We start from the raw sequence: 17,219 nt of genomic DNA on the forward strand, positions 1-17,219 counted from the left end.
CCAGTGTCAAGAATCAATTCATATTGGTCATTGTTTGTCGTAGCAGAATTAGCCACTTGGAAGTAGTAAGCCTAACCACATTAGCTTTATTATTAGAGTCATCATTATTCCAATGATTAGGATTAGCACTTTTGAAAACTCGAGGAGGTGCTGTATTTATCTCAGTTAAAGCAGTTGAAGTTGAAGCTTCAGCTGATTGAGAAGGTGTTGGTGGTCCCGATGCCTGTCTTCTGAGCTGATTGTTTCTGTGTTTGAAAAATTGAAGTCTGTTGTCAAGATCACGTACATTTTTGCGAAGTGGCAATGGACACTGGCGAGGAGAATTGCCCAAGACCAAAACAGTTGCGGCATTGCCAACGAAAAAGTTTGCCAGCAATTCTGGGGAGTCACTACTGTCGAAGAAGCAACCGTATTGACAGTAGGTAAGGAAGCCGATTCAAATAATTCAGGATGATCATTAATAAATTCCTTGATGGCAACAGTTTCCAATTTTAGTGTCAGTCCTGGCAAATGATCTGAGATAAAAGCATTAGATTTGGAAAAATGAAGCCAAATAAAATGTAAACGAGCTTCACGTTCACTTTCAGGGACCAGATTCCAGAAATTTAAAAAATTCTTTTCAATTAATTGAATTGGGTAATAGTAGATGTATTATTATATGTAATCTGATCGGTAATGTGGTATGGCGAACCAAATGTTGGATTAGCTTCAATTGACGGTTTATCACTAGTTTGTTCAATGCTGCAGACTGAGCCTCGCGATTGTTGGTGCATCAGAAAAGCTGAACGTGATTGTGGACACGGAAGTAACAATGCCGGTGCAGGTAACTCCGCTGGCCACCGTTTGACTTCCAGTCTGTTGATCAGGGAGCCCGTTGAACGTAAGGTCGACTACAAACTATAAGGGAAATCATATATTACAGTATATACATCCCCTAGATTCCTCAATAATAGTATTGGAGAAAGGGGATTGTTATCGTATTTATATAATGATAACTTATGATCGGACGTTTCAGACGGAATAGGTCGTTGGGAAGGGACATGACCAACTCGGGCAACCTTTGGAACAGAAAAGACCTTTTTCTTAGAGCTAATACAGCTGCGGCTGTGTAGTTGTTGAAGAAAAGTGGTCGATTTTGAGTAGGGGTTGGTCGCGTCATTTCCCAGGGACGTATTGCTCTTGAAGATTCTTCAGCCATTTTTATCCAAAATCTACTTTGACTACGATTACCTAAATGTTTAACCCATTAAAATATCCAGGCCTTCTGTCCCTTCTGTCTATTATGCCTAGACGAGACGGTTATTTATCCAGGGTTAACCCACATCTATCAAGGCTGTCCAATTGCTAAGCCCCTCGGGACATACTATTGTCCCCATTATTACTTCAATTTACGGCGTCTTATCGGCAGCGCAGTTCTCCATCAGGATGAATACGTTCCAGCCGATCGGTACTTTACCAAAGTGTGGCACAAAAGAAGACGACGAACTCACTTCGTCATTTGACGGAGATGGACATTTGTTGTATTTTTCGAGCCGTTGCTATTTAAATTAACTTTACATTATCAAATTTAAACATTAACAAGTTATAATTATTTACTACTTTATGTACACACTTGAATAATTTCCATTCCTTTGGGGTTACTCAATAAGAGCAGGTTTTCTGTATAGTTATCTCTAATTTCCTAATAGATATACGAAAAAAAAATATCCAGGTACATTGTACTAGCTGGGTTCAATCCATCACCGTCCCTATCCATTGCTTTCATATTAGGATAAATATAGGCTCAGGTTCCCTATCATTCGATGGAAAACGCTCCGATTCAGATCACTACTACACCACAAGAATTTCTATAGTCGACGTGTAAATCATCGACAAAATAATCAATAGCTGCAGCTTGTGTGATTGCTTCTCCACAATCTTTGTATAACTTCTTAAATTTAGAATATACATAAGTAAAGATTCTCGTTGATTGATAGTGAAAATCTCATCGTGATGCTGCTAAATTGGAAGTTCTTAGCATGAAGGTTTCAACAAGATAAGAGGCTTTGACATTGGTATTTGCTTTAGTGCAACAATTACGAGATTATATTTAATGAGAATCAATTAGACAAGAAGCAGCTATTGCATTTTTTTTCGATGGATTAGATGTTCAGTACAGAAACAATTTACTTGTCGAGTAGTTATGTACAATTTTCTTTGCAATATAGTTTGCAATTTGTCAACTTTTCATTTCCGCTGTTAATTCATCCATGAAACTTATGGTAGGTCATCTTTGACTTTATTTGAAATTCGGAATTTTTATTTACTGTTAGAATGACTGACCGATTGAATCTTAACATTTTCGCAAAAATAAGCTTTTATCATATGTATCTGGATTGTGTCCATGTAGAATCTATAGAATAGACAAGCGCTAACTCCTAATCTTAGAATTGTGTATGCGTCTCTAAGAATTTACATTTCTTTGCATTCTATAAAAATGATTTGCAGCCATCTGGCAACACTCACACACAAAAGTTTAGAAATTGGAAACAGATCCTTCTAGAAAATGTCGTATGTCGTATGTTGTTGTGTCGAATGATCTAGTGTACGACGTACGACGACATCCATCGTCTCAACAAATTTTTTTTTTTTCAATCACAAACCACACAGAAATGAGAAAGGGATTGCGACTACAACTACAGGGAAAAAAATATAAACACAATTTTGATCTTTTTTTCATTTTCTTTCTTTTTGATCCTTTTTGTTTGAAAGAAATCAATCAAATTCTTTTCTGTATTTGAATCTATTAAATAACATAATAAGAAGAACAAGATGGCTACTGAAGTTCCTACTTTTAAATTAGTTTTAGTCGGTGATGGTGGTACTGGTAAAACCACTTTTGTTAAGAGACATTTAACCGGTGAATTCGAAAAAAAATATATTGCCACATTAGGTGTTGAAGTTCATCCATTAGGTTTCCACACTAACTTTGGTGAATTGAAATTCGATGTTTGGGATACTGCTGGTCAAGAAAAGTTTGGTGGTTTAAGAGATGGTTATTATATTAATGGTCAATGTGGTATTATTATGTTCGATGTTACTTCTAGAATTACTTATAAGAATGTTCCAAACTGGCATAGAGATTTAGTCAGAGTTTGTGAAAACATTCCAATTGTCTTATGTGGTAATAAGGTTGATGTTAAAGAACGTAAGGTTAAAGCAAAGACTATTACCTTCCATAGAAAGAAGAATTTACAATATTATGACATTTCTGCCAAATCTAACTATAATTTTGAAAAGCCATTCTTATGGTTAGCTAGAAAGTTGGTTGGTAACCCACAATTAGAATTCGTTGCCTCTCCAGCTTTAGCTCCACCAGAAGTTCAAGTTGATGCTGATTTGATGGCCAAATATCAACAAGAAATGGAACAAGCTACTGCTTTACCATTACCTGATGAAGATGATGCTGATTTATAAGCAGCTTAGCATGTTTTTGATGTATACGTAAAGAATCTTTTTCATATTTATACTTATATCAGGGGAAGATAAAGAGAACCTAATAATAATAATAAACAAATGAAAACAGAAAACTTTGTATGTACATTATTAAAATTGTTCTATTTTAGCTTTATTGATCATTTGGAATGCTGCTTTAGGTTTACTTGCTGTAGTTACAACAATTTTAAAAGAAAGAGAGTATGTAGAATTTATATAGTTTTTTATACATTGAATGAATTAAATTACTTTTATTAAATCCCTATTTATGTACCCATTACTTACCCAATTATAAACTACAAAAGCCAGACGCCATCTATTTATGTTTTAAAATCGCCTTTTGATATTCCCTAGTATTATTCAATACCGAAGGGGGAGGCAATGGAAATCCAGCCAAATGAGGTGGTGGCGGTAAATTGAATTCTTCTTCTTCATCTCTTTCATTCTTACTAGTTGTGCTACTCTCAACCACATGAATATGCGAATCATCTTCAGATATTGCATTAATATTTTTATATTTATAATTAGGATTTAAACTTCCTGGAGCTTTATGATTTAGATATGTAAGATTTATTTCATATATTAATTCATTCGGATCCCATATACCTGATTCTTTAGCTTTTTGTTCATAATAATTACAATAATATTTAACATGATTCTTACCAATTAAATGAGATTTACGAACACTCATTGTATCATGAGTTAAATATGACTTACAATAGTCACAATAATATTTAGGCATCTTTGATTGTTTGGTTTGTTCTTATATGTTTGATAGTACAAGCAATATAATTATACTGTAATCTTCTTATAAAGACAGGATGATGTGCGATTTAAGATGGAATCACGTGCCTAGAATTTTTTGTGTTAATAGCAAAATTCCATCAACCAATTGAATGTTTGTATTCTGATGGAAAGTGTAAATTGTGTCATACACTACCATAGTAAAATCCTTTACGGCTTAAAGTTATTCTTAATAGTGAAAAATTAATTTGTTAGTGAGAGAGAACCGATTCGGTGAGCGAAAAACTTGGAAAAAAAACTGAACCGTTTATATTAAAGGGTTTCTTAAAGGTTTACAAACTGAAAGACATAATTGTGTGAATATTAACGAAATGTTTAGACCTGTTGTTGTATGTACTTGAAGCATAAGCGGAGCTGAAAGAGCAAGTCGAAGTATGGGGGGAAGTCAAGTAGGGACATAACCACAGTTCCATTGAAGCACCAGTAATATGAGATTATCAACGAATTGACCTTTTGAATAGAGACATTTACTATGAAATAATTAGACGATTATATTTACCGAATATTCCCCTTAATGGGTTTATCAATTCTGAATTGAATCATAGTCCAACTAGGGAATTAAACAAATAACAAGCATGAAAAATACAAAAATATAGTATATAGGCAACGAAGTATTTCCAACATACAAAGGTTCCCCATTAATACTTGATAGCTCATAGCTTGCCAGATCAAGATAATTGTATACTAACCAAAATTAATCTATAGCGTTTATCAGCCAGAAGATTATTCTCAATCACCCCAAGAAGAAGCAACTTAGTTTCTGATTTATACATCCAAGAAATTAAGGCCTTCAAACCAAAGGCTCTTACTCAAGAAGAAATCAACAGTGCTGTCAAGGCTTTCCAATTACCAGCCAAGCCAGTTGCTCCACAAGCTGAAATCTCCGCTGAAGCTGTTGACCAATATGAAGCCGCTGACGTTGAAACTGAAGTTCCAACTGGTGAACACGGTGAAGCTATTGAAGAAGACTGGTTCGTCTTCGAAGAAGAAGAACCTCATCATTAAGAGAGTTTAGTTGTGGTTCTTTAGTTTTATTGAAATAGAAAAGAAAATCATCAATTATATTACATTATTATTATTATTATTATTTGTATTGCATAGTTTATTTTTAAGAGCCTGAACAATACACGTTCATGAAAAGACAGACAGCATTTACTGAATTCATTCTACTGAATAGACCAGTTGAATCTTGCGAGGTATTCTCGTAAGCTAGACAATATCTGGCATTGAAGCAATATTGAGCTACGTGTTTGTTCCAAAGTACACTTTTCTAGTCCTCGTGTCCTTGTGTGCAGTGTTGCACACTTTCAAGGTTGTAAACTTCTTTCTTTCTTTATACTGACACTTTATCTCTCCTTGGCAACCACAGCCTGTCAAAACTTCATCCCGAGAAAATTCAATACTGTTTTTGAAAATTTCGCAGGGTTTACTTTGTTCTGATATTTTTCGCATCAATCAAATCTATAAACACAATTTCTTTGTTTACTTTCAGTTGCACGTTCTCATTCCCAACAACCCGATACCAAATGTCACAACAGCTGGATTACCCAGTCTCAGAAAGATCGAAGCTACGTCATGCGGCGGAACTAGCTAATTCTGCACTCTTAACTCGAAGGCACATTGATTCGAAAATTTTATTCACAACTATAAATTGGAAAGATCTCATATCTGATCAACTTGAATCCAACCCCGATCTTGCCCAATTAAAACAAACAACAGCATTATTAGATAACGACAAGAAAATCATTGATGTGATTAACGAATTGATTAAAACGATCGACAGACAACGTGATCAACAACAAACCATATCCAAATCAATGGCGGATAAAAATAAATATATCAAATCTCTTGAAGCCCAAATTCAAGCGTTAACGAGGGATCAAATCACCAAAGAGAAACTCATCAATGAACAGCAAGCTGAAATCAATACGCTAAATTTGAGAATCAATTCGTTGACAAATCATAACAAACTCCAAGCTCAAGATTTGAAACAGATGAAGAATTGGAGTCTGGATATCGAAAAGAAATATCAGGTTCATATGAATAAGAAAACTGAAACTATCAATGATTTGAAAAAGAGATTAACTACTCGAGTGAGAAATATTCCGTCTTCGATAGAATATGGAACTAATAAATATCTGGATTCGATGATATTTAATAATATTCCTTCGATTCAGAATACCACTGGGATAGTTATAAATAATCCTAATTTAATGAGGATTCAGACTAGTTTGGAAGATGAGGCTAATGAATTGTCGAATAATTTAACGGTGGTGCTTGATAGTTTGGGAAGAGAGAATTATAAATTGACAAAGCTTATTCAATCAACTAGAGAATATTTTGAACAAGTGAATGATCTGATATTGGAATTACAACAGAGTAATGTAGTCGCATTGAAATTACCCAAACCGGTGGATATACCGGTTAACGTAGAGATTGATTCCAGTACACTAAAAGAATATTTTAGAAACCTTCAAGCATTTGAAGAAATTGCACCGCCGATTACTAATGAAATATATAAATTATATGATAATATATTGATCATAGATAAACTTACAAACAATAGCAAATATGATGAAGGAGGAATTGAAAAATTACAAAATGAATTAGAAATAATGACCTCCAATTGGAAAGATGCACTAAACACGGCAGATCAATGGAAGCAAATTGCGGATAAATTAAAGCATCAAAAGAATTAAATAGCATTTTCTTCTGTATAAATATTCTTTAATACAGTAGTTTCTAATGAAACAATACTTAATGGGAAATCTTTAAGTAATTCAGGATCTGCTTGATCTGTTTTCTTTAATTGTAATGATAAATCATTGGTTTTGCCATTGTAATTTAAATAGGTGTTGAGCAAAATTCCAGTACAATAAATATTTCCGTAGTTAGGGTCAGTTTTGTCAATGAAGACTTCACCATTTCCCGTTGAACCAGCAGAGGCATCAGCTGTTTGTTCTTCCTCCGCTTCCTCCTCTTCATCTTCGTCGTCATCGTCGTCTTCTTCCTCTACACCATTACTATTACCATTTCCAGTGGGAACCTCTGTTAATTTGATTGGTTTGGTCGACCCATTGTCTTCACGAATGTAGAACTTAATAATACGCAACAAATCACCAGTATATAATGAAGAAAACTCATAGTCATTAGCACCATGGAATGGCTTTACTACAACAACAATACCACCAACAGTCACATGACTGGTCAGAAATGGATCTCTAACTTCTCTAATAGCATATTCACGTTCTTTGACCTTAGATTCAAGCATATTTTGAATAAACAAAGTACGAGACAAAGTATCAAATTGTTCTGTAACTCGAGCGTATTGACTTTCACTTGGTCTACCAACATAAGTTTCCACAATTTGATGATTATTTTCATCTTTTTTAACTTGAATAGTTGACATTCGTTTAATATATTTTTGAGGATTTAATTTATGAACACCAGCACTAACTTTATCAAAATTATCTAAAACGCGTTTGAAATCCAGATCAGATGGAGATCCATTTGCAGCACCGTCTGGGTTAGCATCAGTGGCAGCAACAACACCTGCACCACCAACAGCAGCAGGAGAAGCGGAGGAACCGACAGCATTAGCTGGCAGTTGTGTCGATTTAGGTGCACCCAGATTATTATTTGCTTGTCCCGTTCCACGAGCACTATCCAATGGGAAACTATTCCAAGCAACATTAGAAGCATTATTAGTATACAGCGAGCCTGCTTGATTTTCTAAATCAGCATTTCTAGCATCTACCAAAAATGATAAAGGTCCTTTAATACCTCTTTTCTGTAATTTGGGAAATAATGGGAATAAATAATATGGATAACAACAAATTACATTGAAACATAGAAAACAAAATACAGACCCAAGTGTAACACAACAAACAGCAAACACAGCATCATTTGAAATTGACATGATTGAATCTTAACAACAACAACAGCAGCCGCAAACTTACTTTTACCAATTAAGATTGATTGATAAACAAAGGTAGAGTTGGTGGTAAAAAAAATGGTGGAAAATTGGTTGCAAAACTTTTCAATTTATACTGTAATATTCTGAACAAAGTACACTACCTTGGATCTCACTTACTTTTTAAAATTTGATAAATCAACTTTAGCTGATTTTAAAAATTGTTCAAAAGCATCTTCAGCATTAACTACTGGTTTCTCTGGGGTAGTTTCCTCATTTTCAAGCTTCTCCTCTTCTAACTTCTTATATTTTCTATTAGATTTTTTAGCTTTACTTTGTTTAACCATTTGAGCTCTTTTCACAAGTATGGCATTTCTACTAGTTTCAGGATTTTGTAAATCGTCTAATTTTGATGCTAAAATTTCTCTAGCTCTTTTTCTATTGGATTCTTTAGATCGAGAATATTGACAACTTACTACTATTCCTGTTGGTATATGAGTTAGTTGAACTTTACTATTACACTTGTTAATTTTTTGTCCACCGGCCCCTGAACCTCCATGTAAAAATGTTTCTTTGAGTTCTTCTTCCTTTATGAGCCATTTTGGTCTTGGAGGTAATTTATTCTTTTTTGGAATACCTTGGAGATATGAAGATGTAGAGAATAATTTCACTATGTTCTTCGGAAAAGCAGTTTCTCTTACAATTCTTGAAATCATTGTTGAGTTTATACTGACCAGCAATAGACCAGAGAATTATTCAATGGTCTTACAATTTTTCTTGAAGTGAGATTGATCATCTTTACAGATTTAATGTTAATTTGCAGTTTTGCGAATAACCTGTAAAACATTCAATAAACTGTAATAATACGCGTAAAACATTTAATTATTCCCAATTAGGAAATGTAATTAAATTTTTCACTTTCTCATGTTTTACACGTCTCTCTTCTTTTAATCTCGAGAAACTGTCAATTAGATTTTCTTATTTACATTTATTCTTTCTTTCTTCTCTTCTCTTCCCGTCTATTCAACTAATACTACAAGCATAATCAATATGTCATTTGAAAGAACAGATATCTATAGTGCACATGTCTTACCTGGAGAAGAACCAGAAGATAATTCATTCAATGAAGTTATTAAAGCTTTTAGATCTTTTATATTAGAATTCAGATTAGATTCACAATTCATTTATAGAGATCAACTAAGAGAAAACTTATTAATCAACAATTATTTCTTAAAAGTAAATTCTGAACATCTTATTGGTTTCAATGAAGAATTAAATAAAAAATTAACTGATGATCCAGCTGACATGATTCCATTATTCGAATCGGCAATTACTGATATTGCTAAAAGAATTGCTTATTTATCAAATGAAGAAGTACCTCAAGATTTCCCCAACTGTCAATTAATCTTGTATTCAAATGCCAACAAAACTTCAATTAGAAATTTAGATTCTGAACATATTTCCAAAATTGTTAGAGTTAGTGGTATTATCATTTCGGCATCCGTCTTATCTTCAAGAGCTACTCAAGTTCAATTAATTTGTCGTGCATGTAAACATACGATGAAAATGAAGGTTAGATCAGGATTTGGACTGATTCAATTACCTAAATGTCAAAGTACTCATAATATTGATACAAATTCCACTCAAGAAAAATGTCCACCTGATTCTTATGTTATCGTTCATGATAAATCAACCTTTGTTGATCAACAAGTGTTGAAATTACAAGAATCTCCAGATATGGTCCCAGTGGGTGAAATGCCTAGACATATCTTATTACAAGCTGATAGATATTTGACTAATCAAGTTGTTCCAGGTACTAGAGTTACCATTGTCGGTATTTATTCTATTTTCCAAGCTAAACAACGTGGTGGAAACAACAGTAATGTGGCTATTCGTAACCCATATTTAAAAGTCTTAGGAGTCCAAACTGATATTGACAATGGTACCAACGGTATTGGTATAAGTTTTAGTGAAGAAGAAGAAGAAGAATTTTTGAAATTATCAAGATTACCAAACTTATATGACGTCTTTTCTAATTCTATCGCTCCTTCAATTTATGGAAATAAAGATATCAAGAAGGCTATTGTCTGTTTATTAATGGGAGGATCTAAGAAGATTTTACCTGATGGTATGAGATTAAGAGGTGATATTAATGTCTTATTATTGGGTGATCCAGGTACTGCCAAATCCCAATTATTAAAATTCGTGGAAAAGATCGCTCCAATCTCAGTATATACTTCAGGTAAAGGTTCTTCGGCTGCCGGTTTAACTGCATCCGTTCAAAGAGATACGCAAACCCGTGACTTCTATTTAGAAGGTGGTGCTATGGTCTTAGCTGATGGTGGGGTTGTTTGTATTGATGAATTCGATAAAATGAGAGATGAAGATCGTGTGGCAATTCATGAAGCTATGGAACAACAAACTATTTCCATTGCTAAAGCTGGGATTACTACTGTTTTGAATTCCAGAACTTCGGTATTGGCAGCTGCAAATCCTGTTTTTGGTAGATATGATGATTTCAAGAGTCCTGGTGAAAATATTGATTTCCAAAGTACAATCTTATCGAGATTTGATATGATTTTTATTGTGAAAGACGATCATAATGAATCTAGAGATATGTCAATTGCTAAACATGTTATTAATGTTCATGCTGGTGGGAAACAACAAGAACAACAACAAGAAGGAGAAATCCCAATTGAAACTATGAAGAGATATATCCAATATGCTAAATTAAGATGCGCTCCTCGGTTAAGTGCAGAAGCTGCTGAAAGATTATCTTCTCATTTTGTCTCCATTAGAAGAAGATTACAAATCAATGAAGCGGAAATGAATGAAAGATCTTCTATTCCAATTACTGTGAGACAATTAGAAGCTATTGTACGTATTACTGAATCTTTGGCAAAATTGAGATTATCTCCAGTTGCAACTGAAGAACATGTTGAAGAAGCTATTAGATTATTCACTGCTTCTACTATGGATGCTGTTGATCAAGGAATTATTAGTGGTGGTGTAGGTAATACTGAGCTTGATACTGAAATTAAGAAGGTAGAACAAGAATTAAGAAGAAGATTACCAATTGGTTGGTCTACTGCTTATAGTACATTAGTCAGAGAATTTGTTGATTCTGGTAAGGCTAGTGCTCCTGCTTTATCTAAAGCTCTTTATATCATGGAAAGACATGAAGTTATTAAATTCAGACATCAAGGTCAAAATGTCTTCCGTATTGGAGTGTAATCCAGTTCACTGCCTTCACCAGCCCTTCACTTCTTGACTGTATTCTTTATAAGATATTTGTGTGTATAGAACATATGTTTGTTCATTGAAATTGTAACCTAATAATACATAAACCTAAAAATGAAATAACTTTTTTTGAACCTAAATCCAACTCTCTATGCTTTAACAATAATAATTACAGAGTCACCTCTTAAGAACATCTTTGCCACGAATCTCTCCTTCGAAACCTCCTTTATCTTCTTCCCTTTATTATTCTTCATTACTTCTGTCCATAATTCTTTAACATTCTCCAAAACCAAATTACAATGCCTATCAAATGCCTTGACTTTAGCAATTAGTTTATGGTTATTACGACATGATATTACTACTGGAGTATTATTCTTAACTGCATTTTGTAATAAGGACATGGGTCCATGAGTGAATTCAAATTCTTCAAGTTTTTGTAATTCTAATTCTGTCAATTCAGAACGAGGACGATCTATAAATTCACTAGATGATTGGTTAGTACGTTAGCTACTCATAATATCTTACTACAATGCCTTACATACCTCATTGTATTTGTGTAAACTCTTTCCACTAAAAGGACCAATCACTCGAAGAGATATTTCAAGATGCGCTTCTACAAATCTCACTAAATGCATAGGAAAAAAATTGATACATTGTACACTACCTATTAAATAATATGTCTATAAACAAACTATGCTATTACACCTTTTGATATTTACTTAATGGTGCAGTTAAGGAAGTTCCTCTTCTTATAATGTTCTCTATACGATCTTTCAATACTTTAGATCCACATTCTACCGTCAATTTATTATAATCTATTTTTGCCACGTTTTTCCCAATAGTAATCGTCGCCATTGCATTATCCAACTCTTGTAATGAATCACCAAATTGTGCTTTCAAAATAAGTGATATCCTTTTAATCCTACTCTCGATCCCGGTTTCAGAATGTGCTTCCTTATGATTGTGGTGGCGGTGTTGACTACTTGAAATCTTAACTGAAGCAGGTGAAGAATCTATGGAATACAATATCGCAATCACACTATCTGCCAAAGAATCAGCCATTAGATTATCATTTATCCATTCAACAGTCACAACCAATCCTGCACTCGATTGAGTTCTATCAATTAGAATATCCACCATTTCCATAATCTCACATTCCCATTCCTCATCGTCATCATTGATGATATTGACATATCCAAACATTTGTTCCAAATGCCAGATCATTAATGGAATATCAGCATTTATTTTGAGGGAGATTTTGGATTTGACTATTGAGGTTGCTAATTGAGTGAATTCATGTAGGTCTTGTAGTTGGAGAAGGTTGAGGTCGAAATCTTTTTGGACTAGGACTCCTGAGACGATTTGTCCCGTGTTTATGATATCGATTTGTGTGTTATCTTTGGTAGTTGTGCCATTCTCTGTAGGTTCTTGTTCTTGTTCGGTGGTTTCTTGATTATCTTCAGTGACATCGGTAATCTTCCCATTGTCCTCTTTTATCTTATTGGCAATCTCATTCTTCAATGCGACTAATTGCTCCTCTGCCAATGATCCCAATACTTTTGCAACCTTCATTCCTTTAAACCCGATCTTCAACTCCTCACAATTCTTCGGATTATATACCTTAATCTCCTGTTCAGTCCCTCTTCTCAGGGAATATTTACTCAACAACGCCGACTTCAACCTCCCCATTGGGATTGAATCTCCATGCACCAAAATGATCCTAGATGGATTTACTTTTTCAATAAATTCCGAATTTTGGACAAAATCAACATGTGCCGCAAATGAAATTTCTTCAATTCCAATACGTCTCGGAATTGTCATATCTGAATTCAGAGCCGATTGGATCGTATGTGGTTCTTTTAATAAATCTTTTGCCATAGTTCCTTCAACGGAGTATCCAGTCATTATGACTAGGTTTTTCGGGTCAGGAGCCCATTTTTCAAGAAGTTGTCGTGAGACTCCGGCTTGTAACATCCCAGGAGTGGCTATTACTACTGAGGGACCCATGTCTTGAAATCGGGAGAGGTCTTTGATTGATTTTACGAATTTAAAATCGAATGGGTTGGATCGTTTCCCGGAAGTGGAGGATGTGGTTGAGAGACGGATATTGTCATTCATTATACTGGTGTAGGTTTCATAAACGGCCATACATTTCTTCGCGAGAGTGGAGGCGTAATAAATGTTGAAACCTTGAAGATCTTCATTTTGATTCCAATATTCATCAAGGATTAATAATAATTCTTGGGCATTACCTAAAGCAAAAACGGGTAATAATACTCTACCACCTTTTAAGATAGTTGCATGGATATGGCTAGTTAATTTATTTTCTAAGGCTGCCTTGGGTTCAAGTGTACCAGTACCAAAAGTAGATTCACTAATCAAAATATCCGGTTTAATTGGTGGCACTTCAGCTGCATGCAAATGTCTATTTTCTTCACGAGAATAATCACCCGTGAATAAGATTTTTAAACCTCCAATTTCAATAAAATACATACATGCTCCCAAAACATGACCTGCATGATATGCTGTGAATCTAATTCCTTCAATTTCCATAGTTGAATGGTAATCAATAGTTTCAATTTTATCAAATGATTTCATAATATCTTCATCGGTATATAAATTACTAGACGTAACTTGTTGTCCAGTACCTCCAGCATCACCTCTAGCATTTCCAATAGATGTAACTCTAACGAAATCTTGCAATAACCAACGATAAATTGCTTTAGTTGCCAGAGTCATAAATACTCTTCCATTGAATGTAGTCAGCTGCATAACATAAGGTAATGAAGCAGCATGATCTAAATGGAAATGACTAATTAATAAAATATCAACTTTTGATAAATCATATTCATCATAAAATGGGAATGATGAATGTCCTGATAATGCTGGATGAATACCAGCATCTAACATGATTACTTTATTCTTATATTCTATTATATGACATGATCTTCCGACTTCATTACATCCACCCAATCCAAAGAATTTAAATGATTCTTCATCTGTAAATTCACTTTCCACTGTCATTTTCACAATGGCTTGTTTAATTGGAATGAAAATTGGTATGGAATTATTCAAATGGGTTTTTGTTTTTGTCTTGTGAGATGGATGGGCTTGGGTCTCAATTTGGTAGTGTAGAAAATTTGATCTGGAGTGACAGCCAGACAGCCAGATGACAGACGCGACTGCAGACTACGAAACAGCTAGATAGACTAATAGAAAGACAGATAGCTAGACAGAAAAAAGGAGAACAAGAGAAGAGTTGTGATTAAGGATAGAAAATATATATGGAATCTAACGGAGTCTAAGAAGAGAAGTATAAGGATAGGAAGCAATGAAATTGAAATTACATGGTACTAATTTAGACGTATTATATCAAACATTAATGTTAATTAATAATTTACGTAAATTTATAATAATTAGATTTACTAATGATCAATTAATTATTATCCTGCAAAATAATTCAAATGGTGAACCACAAGTTTGGTGTAAATTAAATATTAAAATATTATTTGATGATATTGATATTCAAAGTATTAGAGATAATACTATAACTATTGAATTAAATATTGATCTATTATTACAAACTCTAAGAAACTTTGATAAAGCAAATAGTGATGGTTTATTTATAAGATTGCAAAGAAAAGATTCTGGTACTGGAACCACAGCTGGTCATGGAGATACTGGTGGTGGTGGACGCACGGCATCATTAGCTTTATTTTATGTTAATATTAATCAAAATTCAAATGTTGTAAATCATATCTTTAGAATTCCAATCAAAATATTAAAGAATGGGAATGATTTATTGCATGAACCAGAACATAGTAATATTGGTTTAGTATTGAAATTACCAAATCAATTTCTGAATATGTATAAACGATTAGATAAATTTAAACGATCTACGGGAGTTACTGGTACTAGTAATGATACTGTAACTATTAAAGCAAGTAAGAATAACGGTGGATATTTAGGATTCATATTAGAAGAAGATGGTAAGTTTAAAGTTACTATTAGCTGGAATGATAAATTAGAAGTACAGAAACCAAATAATAATCAAGTAATAGATCATGATTCTCTTAGAGATACAATGTATCATCCACAAGATCAACCAGATGAAGAACAAGAAGGAACTAGTGATAATGATGATATGGAGATAACTGTTAGATTAAGAGATTGGCAAATGGGTAGTAAATTAGTTAGTCAATGTCATAGTGTTTTATTATTAATAGGAGATAAGGATTGTGCTTTAGTTTGTTCATTAGATGGTGATAATGATGATTGTGAAATTGTTTATTATATTAATGGCTTAAGGAAATATTGACGCTACCATACGAAGACCTATTAGTCATTCTTTTTTTCTCCTGTGTCATATGGTAGCTCTAATACAATTGAGATAAGCAAAGGAGTCACAACTCAGTTGATGTGAAAAATTTCATTAATTTTTCATTTTTAAATTACTCATTCCTTTACTCAACATTCAATTGTACACACCCCCAAGAATGTCCAGAACATTAGAACGTGAAGAACCAAACTACTTTGGTGCTGGTCCAGCGTTATTACCAACTTCAGTTTTACAACAAGCTGCTTATGATTTAATCACTTATGAAACTGAAGCCATTGGTATTGGTGAAATTTCTCATCGTTCAAAACCTGCCATAAAAGTAATTGATGATACCAAAGATAATATCAAGACATTATATAGTATCCCAGATACTCATGAAGTCTTTTTTATGCAAGGTGGAGGAACTACTGGGTTTTCATCAATTGCATATAATTTAATTGCTAATTTTGCTAAAAAGACAGGAAAGAAGGGAAAAGCCGCTTATGCAATTACTGGTTCTTGGTCTAAGAAATCAGCTGAAGAAGCTGAAAGATTAGGATTTGATGTTGATATTGTTGTGAATACAAAGCCAACCAAATTTTCCACAATCCCACCTTATTCTGAATGGAAACCTATTGATAAAGAAAATACTGCATATCTTTACGTATGTGATAATGAAACTGTTCATGGGGTTGAATTTAAGGATACCCCATCACAAGATTATTTACCTGATGGTGTTGAATTAGTTGCTGATATGTCTTCAAATGTCTTATCCAAAAAAATCGATGTTTCTAAATATGGTTTAATTATGGCTGGTGCCCAAAAAAACATTGGATTGGCAGGATTAACAATTTATATCATTAAGAAATCCTTATTGGAACAAGCTACCGATGCTGAATTAAGAGCAATGAATATCCCAGTTGTCCCAATTGCATTCCATTATCCTACGGTTGTTTCAAATAATTCTGCCTATAATACAATTCCAATTTTCACTTGTCATATTTTGAAATTGGTAACCGATAAATTAATCGAACAAGGTGGAATTGACGCAATTGAAAAAGTTAATGCCGAAAAAGCTGAGATTTTATATAATGCCTTACAAGCATACCCTGAATTTTATAGTTTACCAGTCACTGATGCCAATGCAAGATCTAGAATGAATGTCGTGTTTAGATTGCCTAGTGAAGAATTGGAAGCTAAGTTCGTTAAAGAGGCTGCTGCGAAGAAATTAACTGGATTAAAAGGACATAGATCTGTTGGTGGAATGAGAGCTTCTATTTATAATGCGGTTAGTTTGAAGAGTGTTCAATTGTTGGTGGATTTCGTTAATGAATTTGCTAAAGCAAACGCTTAGATTAGTTTTCATATTCTCATAGTATATATATATATCTTAATATTAACCCTTTCTTATAAATCTGACTTCATAAGTTGTATCTCACCTTCAATGGGACGATTCGATCTTTTCCAATT

At 33.8% G+C, this 17,219-nt stretch overlaps 11 protein-coding genes across 11 annotated transcripts; 6 read left to right on the top strand and 5 right to left on the bottom strand. All coding sequences in view use genetic code 12, as the record gives it.

Annotated features, from left to right (window-relative positions):
• Nucleotides 1–13: 13 nt before the first annotated feature.
• J8A68_005136 (uncharacterized protein) lies at nucleotides 14–1,198 on the bottom strand (the record flags this gene model as incomplete). The annotated part of the gene is made up of 4 exons (XM_049409169.1): nucleotides 14–310; nucleotides 391–515; nucleotides 750–855; nucleotides 1,097–1,198. 4 exons carry the CDS (start codon nucleotides 1,196–1,198, stop codon nucleotides 14–16), a joined length of 630 nt encoding a protein of 209 aa, XP_049261577.1.
• A 1,613-nt stretch (nucleotides 1,199–2,811) lies between these two features.
• On the top strand, nucleotides 2,812–3,456 carry GSP1 (Ran GTPase; the record flags this gene model as incomplete). Its single annotated transcript, XM_049409170.1, has 1 exon — nucleotides 2,812–3,456. One exon carries the CDS (start codon nucleotides 2,812–2,814, stop codon nucleotides 3,454–3,456), a length of 645 nt encoding a protein of 214 aa, XP_049261578.1.
• Nucleotides 3,457–3,790: 334 nt separating this feature from the next.
• On the bottom strand, nucleotides 3,791–4,216 carry J8A68_005138 (uncharacterized protein; the record flags this gene model as incomplete). The annotated part of the gene is made up of 1 exon (XM_049409171.1): nucleotides 3,791–4,216. One exon carries the CDS (start codon nucleotides 4,214–4,216, stop codon nucleotides 3,791–3,793), a length of 426 nt encoding a protein of 141 aa, XP_049261579.1.
• A 373-nt stretch (nucleotides 4,217–4,589) lies between these two features.
• On the top strand, nucleotides 4,590–5,283 carry ATP14 (F1F0 ATP synthase subunit h; the record flags this gene model as incomplete). Its single annotated transcript, XM_049409172.1, has 2 exons — nucleotides 4,590–4,607; nucleotides 4,984–5,283. 2 exons carry the CDS (start codon nucleotides 4,590–4,592, stop codon nucleotides 5,281–5,283), a joined length of 318 nt encoding a protein of 105 aa, XP_049261580.1.
• Nucleotides 5,284–5,804: 521 nt separating this feature from the next.
• On the top strand, nucleotides 5,805–6,732 carry J8A68_005140 (uncharacterized protein; the record flags this gene model as incomplete). Its single annotated transcript, XM_049409173.1, has 2 exons — nucleotides 5,805–6,665; nucleotides 6,712–6,732. 2 exons carry the CDS (start codon nucleotides 5,805–5,807, stop codon nucleotides 6,730–6,732), a joined length of 882 nt encoding a protein of 293 aa, XP_049261581.1.
• Nucleotides 6,733–6,973: 241 nt separating this feature from the next.
• On the bottom strand, nucleotides 6,974–8,907 carry J8A68_005141 (peptide chain release factor family protein; the record flags this gene model as incomplete). The annotated part of the gene is made up of 2 exons (XM_049409174.1): nucleotides 6,974–8,024; nucleotides 8,372–8,907. 2 exons carry the CDS (start codon nucleotides 8,905–8,907, stop codon nucleotides 6,974–6,976), a joined length of 1,587 nt encoding a protein of 528 aa, XP_049261582.1.
• A 334-nt stretch (nucleotides 8,908–9,241) lies between these two features.
• On the top strand, nucleotides 9,242–11,425 carry CDC46 (MCM DNA helicase complex subunit; the record flags this gene model as incomplete). The annotated part of the gene is made up of 1 exon (XM_049409176.1): nucleotides 9,242–11,425. One exon carries the CDS (start codon nucleotides 9,242–9,244, stop codon nucleotides 11,423–11,425), a length of 2,184 nt encoding a protein of 727 aa, XP_049261583.1.
• Nucleotides 11,426–11,580: 155 nt separating this feature from the next.
• SMD2 (mRNA splicing protein) lies at nucleotides 11,581–11,978 on the bottom strand (the record flags this gene model as incomplete). The annotated part of the gene is made up of 2 exons (XM_049409177.1): nucleotides 11,581–11,914; nucleotides 11,974–11,978. 2 exons carry the CDS (start codon nucleotides 11,976–11,978, stop codon nucleotides 11,581–11,583), a joined length of 339 nt encoding a protein of 112 aa, XP_049261584.1.
• A 152-nt stretch (nucleotides 11,979–12,130) lies between these two features.
• On the bottom strand, nucleotides 12,131–14,455 carry J8A68_005144 (cleavage polyadenylation factor subunit; the record flags this gene model as incomplete). Its single annotated transcript, XM_049409178.1, has 1 exon — nucleotides 12,131–14,455. The coding sequence occupies one exon, from the start codon at nucleotides 14,453–14,455 to the stop codon at nucleotides 12,131–12,133; it is 2,325 nt and encodes a 774-aa protein (XP_049261585.1).
• Nucleotides 14,456–14,762: 307 nt separating this feature from the next.
• MEC3 (Mec3p) lies at nucleotides 14,763–15,749 on the top strand (the record flags this gene model as incomplete). Its single annotated transcript, XM_049409179.1, has 1 exon — nucleotides 14,763–15,749. The coding sequence occupies one exon, from the start codon at nucleotides 14,763–14,765 to the stop codon at nucleotides 15,747–15,749; it is 987 nt and encodes a 328-aa protein (XP_049261586.1).
• Nucleotides 15,750–15,927: 178 nt separating this feature from the next.
• SER1 (O-phospho-L-serine:2-oxoglutarate transaminase) lies at nucleotides 15,928–17,103 on the top strand (the record flags this gene model as incomplete). The annotated part of the gene is made up of 1 exon (XM_049409180.1): nucleotides 15,928–17,103. The coding sequence occupies one exon, from the start codon at nucleotides 15,928–15,930 to the stop codon at nucleotides 17,101–17,103; it is 1,176 nt and encodes a 391-aa protein (XP_049261587.1).
• Nucleotides 17,104–17,219: the final 116 nt, after the last annotated feature.

Source organism: Hemisphaericaspora subhashii, assembly GCF_019202705.1.
Source record: "Hemisphaericaspora subhashii strain CBS 10753 chromosome Unknown scaffold32, whole genome shotgun sequence".
Taxonomy (NCBI): domain Eukaryota; kingdom Fungi; phylum Ascomycota; class Pichiomycetes; order Serinales; family Debaryomycetaceae; genus Hemisphaericaspora; species Hemisphaericaspora subhashii.